Raw genomic sequence first — 12,819 nt, forward strand, 5'->3', positions numbered from 1 at the left:
TTACTGATGTGATTGTTCCATCCTTTGTTTCTGTTTATTATTCATTCGTTTATACCCTGTACATTACATTTTGTTCTAATCTGGTTACTCATTATTCAGTACCTCAGTGTATTTCCTGCAATTATTGTGTTGGGTCTTGTTTCTGATGCATACGTTCTTATTCGCCTTATACATACCGGTTTTATGGATTTATGACTTCATCTCACAGTTAATGTGTCCGTTACGCCACACAGTGTTAAGGCATCCTGCTAATCTATTTGCCCTTCACACTTGGTCTCTGACTTCTTTTTCAACGTCTCTATAGCTGGACAGTGTAATCCTCAGGTACTTTATTTCCATTACTTGTTCAATGCTAACTCCATGGACTTCCAGTTTACATCTTATTGTTTCTCCACTGGTATTAAATCTGTGAACTAGACTTTGAAGGCTATCTTCATTTTGGACTATCAATATTGCATGGTCTGCATAACAGATAATTTCAATTTCGTTGTTCCAGATTCTGTATCCTGTATTGACGCTCTATATGACGTATCCTATCTTTATCTGCAATCTGCAACTTCACTGTTCTTTAGTTTTTCAAACGTCTTTTGTACTTCGTGCTTGCATATTATGTGAACCTCTGCGTTTATGGTATTTTCTGGTGTTTACGGCTTCAGTGTCATGTGTTGGTCCTCTGTATATAACTTCCTTAGATGTCAATCATGAATCTTTTTCATTATACTTCGGCTACATTAATTCCTTCAGAAACTGAAGCAAAAAAAAAAACAAAAATAACCATCTAGGTACAAAACCCTTATACAACCAGAGTTGACATATGGATCATAGACATGGACCATCTCCAATGCAGATGAAAACCTTCTGCTTATATTTGAATGAAGGATCTTGGGAGGAATATTCGGTGGCATCTGTGAAAATGGTGTTTGGAGGATTAGATACAACTACGAGATATACCACAGATATAAACATATATTTGGTGATAAAGACGTAGTATCTCTCATAAAAATAGGAAGACTAAGATGGGCAGGACATCTGACAACATCACATCAGAACAACCCCCCTAGAAGAATCCTTATGTCACAACCTGTCGGAAGTAGAAATATGGGTAGGACAAAACTCAAATGGAGGATGATGTAGATAAGGGTGGTAGAAAACTAGGCGCCGAAAACTGGCAACAGTTGGCAATAGATAGAACTGACTGGCGTAATAGACTTGGGAAGGTCGAGGGTCTTTTATAGGGCTGTAGAACCATTGATGATGATGAGATTAATCCCTTTATCTCCACTGTTTGACATCTTACAAAGCGCCATATTTTTCTAATACCAAGGTATAAAAGAGCAAAAGAATAAGAGTTACATCAAAGATACGACGAAGGACATTTTAATAACTAGAATAATTTTCCCATTATAAGCTTTTTAGGTTTCTTGGTATCGGTACCTGGTACCTTAACCAGGTTTTGATTGATTCGATATTTGGATTAAAAAACATTTTCTTCACCTCTCGTATATACCTACTTAAGCATTCTCTTCAGCGAACGCGGAATACTAATTTCACTTTTATTAAACGAGGATCTGTTTCACGTGTAAAAAAATCAAATACCTGTTTTCAATGTCACCGCATGCCCAGCAAGACGTGCGTTATATTATACTGGTGGCTTAGATGGTATACCCATACCCATAACAGTTATTGTAATTGGTGGTTTAATAACATTCTGATTTGTATTTACAACAACGAACATTAGTAATACATTGTTATTCAGTACATAGCAACTGCTATATTATAATGAATGGAAATAGTTCGCCTGAAATGATTGAAAATGGAGATCCAGATATAGCGAAATCAATGGAAGATAGTGAGCCTAAAGTGATTGAAAATGGAGATCCAGAGATTGCTAAAGCAATGGAAATTTTATTGGATTTGATTAAAAGTAAGTAAAAAAAGTAATCTTTCATTCGCTATATTAATTTTTTTAATTAAATTTAAGAAGACTAATAATATACGTTGCCTTTCTATTGTTTCCTCCGTCTTGATCTATTAAAGCTATGACTAATTGCCTGTAAGTTTTCATCCTTACAATATTTACCCTTAGCAATATTTGCTCTTCATTTTTCTTTCGAAATTTTATCAAATAATTTAATCGTGTCCCTATTTTGTTAACTGTGTAAGTGAGCTGTAGTTCTTGCCTTGTTAGAAAAGATTATTCTGATCCTCTTCCTCCTTGTTAAGTTCGTCTCTTTCAGTCCTTCTCTTTCTACAATTGTTGATGTGAGGTTTCCTTGTTCCTATACCTCACTGTCATCCTTATAACGTATGGTCCTAAAGTTTTGGGAAAAATTTCAAAAGCATATAACTCTGACCACAATAATGTTATATTTTTATTAAATTATTCAACAATTTAACTTAACTATCCTTATTATAAATCAAAATTCAAATGACAGACAAGGGACCATTATTTTCGATGTGCCTAATAATTCCCCTGACACGTTGCATCATCCTTTGGACGACCTCGGCGTCAATTTCTCTAATTTTTTTATATATGCGGCGTCTTAACTGTTCCTGATTTTGTGCTTCCCATCCGTTATTATAGACTTTCCGACTTAATATTGCCCAGAACTCTTCAATTGGACGAGCCTGAGGTAGGTTGGGGGGATTGTCTGCTTTCGGTACAAAGGTAATGTTGTTAGTTTCGTACCAGTCCCTTGTGATCCTCGCGTAATGACATGAAGCAAGATCTGGCCAAAAGACTATTTGATAATTTGCATGATGTGTGTTCACAAACTGAAGCAATTTAGAGAGACATCTTTGAATATAAATATTTGCGTTTAAGGCTTCGCCTCGAACAACACCAATGTAGGGCTGTGAGATAAAGCCAGCCTCAGAAATTGCACACCATACCAAAATTTTGTCCTCAAATATTTTCTTACTTTTGAACTTTATTTCATCAGGTACATTTTCGTAATCGTTCGTGTAAAACCCATCGTTACCCTTCATCTCAGAGTTGGACAAAGTAAAATATTTTTCATCGTCCATCACGATCAACTTGTTGACGAAATGCACTCGCCTTAACGCGCGGCAACATCTCGGAATTCTCTCTAATAGATCCTCTGTGTATTTTGGAGCTTTCCTTCTTTTCCGGTAGATAATATTGTTACTCGATAGGGTCCTGTATACTGTAGTCTTTCCAACATGAAATCTTCTGGCCAGTTTTCGCTGTGAGACCCCAATTTTGTTCTTAGCTGCTTCAATCAGTCTTGCCTCTCTTATATGGTTCAAAATCCGCGGTCGGCCACTTTTACGCAAGTTAACACATGGTATCCCTTCTTCACATTCTCTGATTGTGAGATAAATTGTCGATTTGCTTATGTTTTGATCTCGATAAATATTAACAATATCTCGTTTCGACATTCGCCCAACCATATTATAAACACCTCGACGAATATCAATTTTATAAGACATTTTGCAGAGCACAAACCAAAATATTCTGCTTTGTTTATTAAATGTCAATAACTGATGACATTTCAATTCCATGGCCTTCTTTGTTAAATGCATTTTGCTTCTCAATCAGACCAGGTGAAATTTTTCCCAAAACTTTAGGACCATACGTTACTGGTGTTTTTTTGGAAACCTTCTTTCCTGTACGGGAAACATTGTTCTCTTCTTCTTATATTAGATCATGTTCATGTCTGGTCTTAAAGCTTTAGTCTATTTATGACGTTGACTACCAGTTATCTCACCACCTCTTGAAGAGTCTTCTCAGTGGTCTGCTGCATGTTAATCTTAAATATCTTGCCATTCGGACCAGTCTTTCACTATTCATTCGTGCTACATGATGTTTTCAGTCTCATCTTCTCTGTTATCATACTACCAATATCATGCAAGAACTGTGGGCAGATGCCACCGACAGAAGGCTGGAGATTTATTATACGAATGCAAATTTCCTAGATATTCTAACAAAAAAGTGTATCCTGTAGCATTTTTTTAAGGAACAACCTTTAATAATGAAGCAAAATATACGTCGGGGTAATCCACATTGATTTAAAAAAGATCACACAGAAGTGCCACAAAAGGTTAATAGGCCAGGGTAATAAGACAAATATGCTCTGAACTTCGCTGGTGGCGCTCCTAGCGGATTACTAATTCAACTTTCACCGGTAATTTTTAAATTTATTATTTAATTGTTATCGCTTAATATTTACAACGCAAAAAAGTAATTAAATTGTAAACGATTTTTTTAAGATTTTGCTAATCATTTTGAGGTTCTATTGATAAAATTTGAATTTCTTACTTCGCATACTTTCACAATTATCGTGTAGATGGCGCTAAGATTATTAGAATAATTTATAATTACATATTACGGAACAGTAAAAAAACTTAAATTCAGTATTTAAAGCGTAAGTATATTTAAGGTAAAAATATATACCACAGCTTTGACCAACTAATATTTTTTATAATTAATGTTTTTAATTTTAATTTTAAATTAATCACTTTGACTTTTATGTAAAATTTCCGCTAAAGGTTTACAGACTTGTCACTACTGGCGCTCGCGAATTTGTAAATATCCCCTCTACGTACGAGCTCACAGCGTTTAAGAACAAATTGTAACTATTTCCTGCGTAGGATCTGGCGGCCATTTTTATTTATAAACAATTTAGTGTCAAAAAACGGCATTTTTCCCTTTTTTTTTTTAAATTAATGGAAAACGGCAAGACTTATGGTTTTCTTAGTACATACATCTTCGACAGAATGGAAAAAGCTTTAAAATGGCGTATTACAAAGTTTAATTATTATTAATATAATTGCGAAAAAAGGTCGAAATTTTAAAAAAATTTATTTCGCAATAATTATTGTAAAAATAAGTATAGAGCTTTGAAATTTTTGTCAAAAAAGGGTTCTTTGGTGCTTAATATGTGACAAAAATTTCAAAGCGATTCATTCAATTGTTTAAATTTTATTCAAATTGTTTATCCCAGAGAGCTTTTGTTTGCAATAACATAAGTCAGAAAAAAATAATGTTAGAACCATTCTGCAGGTGTCAAATGAAAGAGCATGAACTAAACTTTCAAATCAGTTTAAAAAAAGTGAATAAAAATGCACTTATTAGTAATAAATAATTGGGCAAAAGTATCCTCAATTTTTCTTTTTTTGAATCCTTTAAACTTTTTGAATAAATTTTTTCAAAAATTATGCACCGTTTTTTAGGTGCATAACTACCAAGTAATGTTATTTATATGATAATCGATAAAAAATTTTAATAAATAGATATCATTTATTATATAAAAAATAAAAAGTTTATAATGAAAAATTGAACATACTTTTGCGTAATTATTTATTACTAATAAATACATTTTTTATTCACTTTTTTTTAAACCAATGTGAAAGTTCTGCTCATGCTTTTCCATTTGACACCTATAGAATGGTTCTAATGTTATTTTTTTTCTGACTTATGTGATTGCAAAGAAAGCTCTCTGGGATAAACAATTTGAATAAAATTTAAACAATTGAATGAATCGCTTTGAAATTTTTGTCACATATTAAGCACCAAAGAACCCTCATTTGACAAAAATTTCGAAGCTCTATACTTATTTTTAGAAAAGTTATTGCGAAATTAATTTTTTTGAAATTTCGACATTTTTTCGCAATTGTATTAACAATAAATGAATGTATTAAACTGTATCATACGCCATTTTAAAGCTTATTCCATTCTCTCGAAGATGTTTGTACTAAGAAAACCATAAGTATTACTGTTTTCCATTAATTTGCAAAAAAAGGAAAAAGGACCGTTTTTTGACACTAAATTGTTTATAACTAAAAATGACCGCCAGATCCTACGCAGGAAATAGTTACGATTCGTTCTTATAGGTATTACCTGTCGAAAAAACGCTTCAGTACCCTGGCTTGCTAAGTGTCATGGGAAAAACCTTATTACCCTGGGCCCTGGACTATAATTGTTTAGTGTGATGTTTAGTGTTGGAAATCAGATAGTGGGCCCAAACAATATCTATACGTGTTAATTTTTTTTTGAAATATGCGTATTATTTTTACAAAACTATTCTTCTTGATTCAAAAACATTACAAATATATTTTAAACAAATTGATTGTTATAATGTTTGGACAATTATAATTAAAAGTAGGAAAATTACTAAAATTAAATATTTATACAGTATTTATTTAATTAAATATTTCTTTTAAGTTCTTTAAACAAACTACTTTGATAAATAAATAATTCACAAATTAAACAATTGCATTTTTATAATATATGCAAAAAACATCAATTTTCGTTGATTATAACCGGAGATATTACGACTTTTATAAATTTGAAGTTATGAATTATTCAGTTTTTGAAATAGTAAAATCGAGAGGTTGCAAATAGCTTCGCTTTTAAATCCTTCATCTTTAGCAGATGATGAAGAAAACTTGAACTTTTAATCCTTCAAATAATGCTTTTTAAATTTCATGTTTATACACAAAACCCCGGAGAATTTTTGAACAAAAATTGGCTGAGAACATGCTGACGCGTCTGAGTTATTTTAAAAGTTATAAGCTTAAAATTTTAAAATCACAGTACGTTCCCAGCAAACAGACCGACGTGTTAATTACGTGAATTTTGGGTACATTTGTCACCAATATACGTAAATTGCTTACGTGAATTTCACGTGAAAATTTGGTTGGAATGTCACATTGAAAATACGTCTTTAAATTACGTGAATAACTCGTCTTCAATAGACGTGTTATTTACCTCAAATAGCAATAAAATGTTTCGGGAAATTCACGTTGCAAATACGTGTGGATTAACGTATCTTTTAGGGAATGTATATATTAGTATTCACGTGAAAGATACGTCCTCGGTTCACGTAAATAATTCGACCTTAATTAACTTATGAATCACGTAATTATTATCCTCATATGATATAAATAAAACAAGCATATAAAGTATTAACAATGTATTTATTTAGTGGAATTTAGAGACTTTAAAATATTTCTCTTGTATAATTATTATACAAGATAATGAACCAAAAATGGTACCGACCTAAAGACACATTAAAAAATTTGCCAACACAAAACACAACACAGTCACTTTTTATTTCGAGGAGGACACTTTCTTGTTTTTTCTAATTGCATCATCGGCACTTCAAGCCTCGAGCAGTGAGGTAAACGGTAAACGTTAATACGAAAGACATTTATTATAAATAAACTTCACTTTTTGTTGTGAGAAATGTGAGAAGCTGATATTAGAGGTTATGATCATCGATTATAAAAATCGATTATTTTTAAATTACAGTTAAACTATTCTACTTACTTTAAATTAGTATTACATATTTTCTTTGTGTTTTTAAATTTCTTCTACTATTAACTAATTGGTCTTACTAAAAATCTATTTCAATACCAGAATAATATAAAAAAATAATCCTATCGAAACGTCTATTATTCGATAAATCGATTAATTTAGTTTTCGAACCAACTAGGTTAATCACGTACCGTGGTCACGTGATAGTATTTAAAGGAGGAGAAAGGCTTGGTAGTATGTCATCACCGCGCGCGATTTGAAAATTGGACTAAACATCATTTTTAGCTCCTGTGATATTTTTAAAGACAAAAATAGCAAAAATAGATTCATATCAAGGTTGGATTGAAATAGTTATGCTAAATGATTTTAAAAGCGAAATCATAAACTTTTTGTTTAAATATTGGTATTATTTACATTACTTTTACGTGAAATACATCTAATTTTTCGACGTCCATAAAATACAGTAAGTAAAATTCAAGCGATACGTATTTAACCAACACCGTTGTAAAATTTTGTTTTCCAAAATATTTCTCAAAATTTAACCAAAGGAAGTTATTTCTGTTTCGTGATTATTACGTGAAATAAACGTACCTTTGCGATGTAACCGACATTCACACCTATTACTTATAAAAAACATATACTATATTCGTCATTATGATTTTATATTATTCTAATATCAAACATGTATAAAGGAAGCACTAATATATAGGTGAATCATTTGGTACTGAAACACGTTTTTTTCCCGTCATAAATCACCGAGTTACGTATTACGTATTCGTTGAAATTTGCCGTAAATTTAACGTAATCATCACGTAACTGGGCTCAAACCTGTTTGCTGGGTTGTAATATCACATAAACTTTTTAGTCTTTAATAGTATGGTATAACTAGACCCAAACCCAGACATCCAAAATGAAAGTTATCCTTCAACACCAAATTGTTCTATATGGTCCACATAATGTTCAGAAAAAAGTCACATCATTTTGAGCGTCGGGTTTGGGGGGAGAGGGGGGAGAAATCGGTAAATTCGTAGTTCTTTACGTTTTTCGTCAATATTTCTACAACTATGCGGTTTAGCATGAACAACCGTCTATACAAAAAGGTTCTACAATAAATTTGAAATAAAAAAGGCCTTATGCATAATTCTTCTAAAATGAACGGTTCCAAAGTTAAGGAGGTAGTATAGTAAAATTGGTCCAAAAAAGGCCTAACTGAGACATCCAAAGTAAAAGATTTCCTCCAACACCAAATTGTCCTATATGGTCCACATATTGTTCAGTAAAAAGTTACACCATTTTGAGAGTCCGGTTTGGGGGGGAGATGGGGAAGAAGTCGGTAAATTAGTAGTTTTTTTACGTTTTTCGTCAATATTTCTAGAACTAGCCTTTAGCGTAAACAATGTTCTATAAAAAAATGTTCTACACAAAATTTAAAACAAAAAGGTCCTATACATAATTATTAGGTTTGTTCTAGCATCAGCTTCAAACGGTTTGAAACCATCAGCGAATACTGGACCAGCGCGAGTAGAGGGGATAGCACTGGTGACTGTATTATGTTCTCTTACTGACCAACTGTTTGCTGATGGTTTCTGGCTAGTTTGACTGTTTGCTAGAACAAACCTGTTATAAAATCAACGGTTCCAAAGTTATGGAGGGTGAAAAGTACAGGTTTTCGATACTGTTTATATTTTTTGGGCAAATTATATTATTACTGATAAAAGAAATTTTCTTTATCAGGATTGTGTTTTGTAAATAAAATTTGCTATTTCAGTGGCCGATGGTATGTTAGTGATAAGCCCTTGAAGAAACGTCAACCTCACCACCCAAAATCATCATCAATTGCCCAAATAGTATAAAAAGTATCGAAAACCTCCACTTTTCACCCTTTGTGACTCTGGAACCGTTGATTGTATAATAGTTATGTATTCAACCTTTTTTGTTTTAAATTTTATGTAGAACATTTTTGTATAGAACATTGTTTACCCTAAATCATAGTTTTAGAAATATTGACGAAAAACGTAAAGAAACTACTAATTTACCGACTTTTCCCCTATCTGTAAATGGTGTAACTGCTTACTGAACAATATGTGGACCATATAGAACAATTTGGTGTTGGAGGAAAACTTTTACTTTAGATGTCTGGGTTAGGCTTTTTTTTGGACCAATTATACTGTACTACCTCTGTAACTTTGGAACCGTTCATTTTAGAAGGATTATTTATAGGGCCTTTTTTATTTCAAATTTAATGTAGAATATTTTTGTATAGAAGGTTGTTCATGATAAACCGCATAGTTTTAGAAATATTGACGAGAAACGTAAAAAACTACGAATTTCCGTTTTCTCCCCCCTCCCCCCAAACCAGACGCTCAAAATGGTGTGACTTTTCTGAACATTATGTGGACCATATAGAACAGTTTGGTGTTGGAGGATAACTTTCACTTTGGATGTCTGGGCTATGCCAGTATTTGGATCAATTGTATCATACTATAAATGATTTATGCAATTTGAAAATATAAGACGTTTTCTTCAATGTGGTGCTTTCAGAATTATTCATGTAGACCCAATAGTTTACGCGTATTTTACCTAATAACGTTGTAGATAAAAGCTTTCTGTGATAAACACTTTTAATTTTGCAATTTAATTTTGTAATTTTCAATTTTCTGTGCATTTTTTGAAAAGGTTTTAATAATTTTTAAAAAATCGATTTTTGAAGTTATTTTTGCTATAATTAAGTAACAAATTCAAAAAAGCTTTACAGACTCTCATTTTAAAGGATTTTCTATGCTTTTTCAGTAAATTTGTGTCACTTTTTCGTATAATTTACGGCTTTTCAACATTAGTAATTAAAATCAAATCAATTTATGATTTCGACTGATTTTACATTTTTTGTTTTAGATTCGGATACAAAAATTTCCACAGATCAAAATTACCTATCGAGATATTTATATGGGACTGATTTTAATGCAGAAGAAGCCTTCAAAAAGGTATGACATTTTAAAATATTAAAAAAGTTGACTGCTTTTTTTTGTTAACAGCCTAGGCGCAACATTTCGTGTCAATGCTTTTTAAATGTATTCATTTTTTGCAAACCTTAAACGCAAAAGTATTAACTTAAAGTATTTTTGCAAACCTTAAACGCAGAATGAAAGATTACATTATTACCGAAGTCCTAAAGTCATTGAAAACTTCTATAATGTTTATTTTAATAAGTTACAGGGGTAAAAAAGAGAAAATTTAGTGGGACAGCTGCAGAAAACATTGTTTATATATCTGAGAAAATTATCAGACAAAATATTTAATAAAATTACATAATTAATAAATATGAATTACTTTTTTATTTTCCGCTGTAATATATCTTTCACGGTGTTATAAGTTTAAAAATTATGGTTTGTTATATTATAGAACTATAATTTATTATAATTTATCTTATATAAAATATAATACACGAGCAACATATTTATTATAAATTAATTGAAAACAAGAATTTACCACGAATTTTCAAGGACAGATACTTTTTTCTAAATTAAAGTTTTTTTTTATAATCTTTGTTTGTTACAACGTTGTACTTTAACACCTATATATCGAATTTTGAAATGTTTTGTTTGTATCAGGCATGTACATAAATATTTTGTTTGTTTCTTTTATTTATTTTATTTTAATTTGCCAACTGGTTTTAATAATGACGCGATTACAACTCGTTTTTATAATGGCATCAAGTAACACTTTTTTGAGAATTTCCTCCTGGTATCCATAAAATATCATATTATTCTCAAGTACACACAAGTTACTTATTTATTGATAAACGCAATAGGCCATTTATACGTAGAGCATTTTTATAAAATTTAATCATTAGATTAACTAATTACAATTATTGTAAACAAAACTCAAACTTAAGTATATACAGGGTGTTTGGTAAAGAATGGGCCATAGCTTAACCTTAGATTCCTGAGGTTAAAATAGGTCGATTTAAGCTAACTTACTTTAGTACGAAAGTTGATAATAACCGAAATACAGGGTGTCAAAGTTAAACTTTTATTTTATTTATTCTTGAATATTTTCTAACAGGCATGAGATAATAACACGAAATTTGGTAAACAGGGTTTTTTTGGGACGAGAAATCTAAATTCACTACCAAAAATGATGTATTACCCAGAGGGCGCCACATACGCCTTTCAGCGCTCATTTAATATGTTCAATTTTTTTATTACCCACTCTATATACTTTTTGAATCAAAACTTTTATTCTCTTAATATTCTTACTTAAAAAAGGTAGACTACATTTATCTCGCTAAACTTAACGGTTTTCGAGATAAACGCATTTTAAGTCTGCGAGGCAACATAATTTTTTGCATAATATCATTGTAGTTACACCCGAAGAATAACTTAAAACCATAAAAATTTCCAAAAATGTATCGCAAATTTTTTCAAATGGAATTTGCGATGCAATGACATAAATATAAGAACTGGCACAATTATTATAGTTTTAAGTTATTTTTGGGGTGTAACTACAATGATATTATGCAAAAAAATATGTTGCATCGCATACTCAAAATGCGTTTATCTCGAAAACAGTTGAGTTTAGCGAGATGAATTTAGTATATCTTTTATAAGTAAAAATACTAAGAGAATAAAAGTTTTGATTCAAAGAGTATGTAGAGTGGGGGATAAAAAAAATTTAACGTATTAAATGAGCGCTGAAATACGTATGTGGCGCCATCTGGGAAATACATCATTTTTGGTGGCGAATTTAGATTTCTCGTCCCAAAAAACTCCCACTCAACAAATTTCGTGTTGTTATCCCGTGCCTGTCAGGAAATATTCAAGAATAAATAAAATAAAAGTTTAACTATGACACCCTGTATTTCGGTTATTATCAACTTTCCTACTAAGGTAAGTTAGCTTAAATCAACCTATTTTAAGCTCAGGAATCTAGGGTTAACCTATGGCCCATTCTTTACCAAACACCCTGTACACACAAAATTCTTAAGGTACTAGTATACTTTAGAAGACCAAAAATATAATTTTTTCAAGAAGTTTTTTCTCAGAACTTTTATTAAAAATACACATAAAACTTTTTACATAATATGTAATATCTAACTATTAGAGAGTACAAAAGATATATCTTTTTTCATTTATTCACGTACACTAATATTGCAGAGGGGGCCAAAGTCTAGGCTTCGAAAAAAAGTAGTTCCGATGGCGAACAGTTAATCTCAGGATTGGGATATCTTAAACAAAAAATCGCACGGAATTTGAAAGACGAAGGTTTCCTACGCGACAATTTACCATCGTTAGTGAAAAATTCCGCAAAAAAAATATTACGGATATTTGAAAAAATTTAGTGAAAAAAAATCTTTTTTCTTCAGTTTTTTATGGTTAAAAAATATTTATTTTTTATTTTTTTTGTCAAATGGTGGTAAATTGTCATGTAAAAAACCTTTCTTTTTCAAATGCGGTACGATATTTTTTGTTTCAGAGATCCCAATCCTGAGATTAACTGTCCACCATCGGAACTACTTTTTTTTTAGGCCTAGATTTTGG

At 31.3% G+C, this 12,819-nt stretch overlaps 1 protein-coding gene across 1 annotated transcript in view; it reads left to right on the forward strand.

Annotated features, from left to right (window-relative positions):
• The first annotated feature begins 1,581 nt into the window (after positions 1-1,581).
• The window catches only part of LOC114324784 (clavesin-2), a 49,457-nt gene continuing 38,219 nt past the window's right edge, over positions 1,582-12,819 (forward strand). The window contains exons 1-2 of the mRNA XM_028272628.2: positions 1,582-1,924; positions 10,175-10,263. Coding sequence (XP_028128429.2) covers positions 1,780-1,924; positions 10,175-10,263 — 234 coding nt within the window. The 5' untranslated portion in view covers positions 1,582-1,779. The remainder of the gene's footprint in view (positions 1,925-10,174; positions 10,264-12,819) is intronic.

Source organism: Diabrotica virgifera, chromosome 7 (assembly GCF_917563875.1).
Source record: "Diabrotica virgifera virgifera chromosome 7, PGI_DIABVI_V3a".
NCBI classification, from domain to species: domain Eukaryota; kingdom Metazoa; phylum Arthropoda; class Insecta; order Coleoptera; family Chrysomelidae; genus Diabrotica; species Diabrotica virgifera.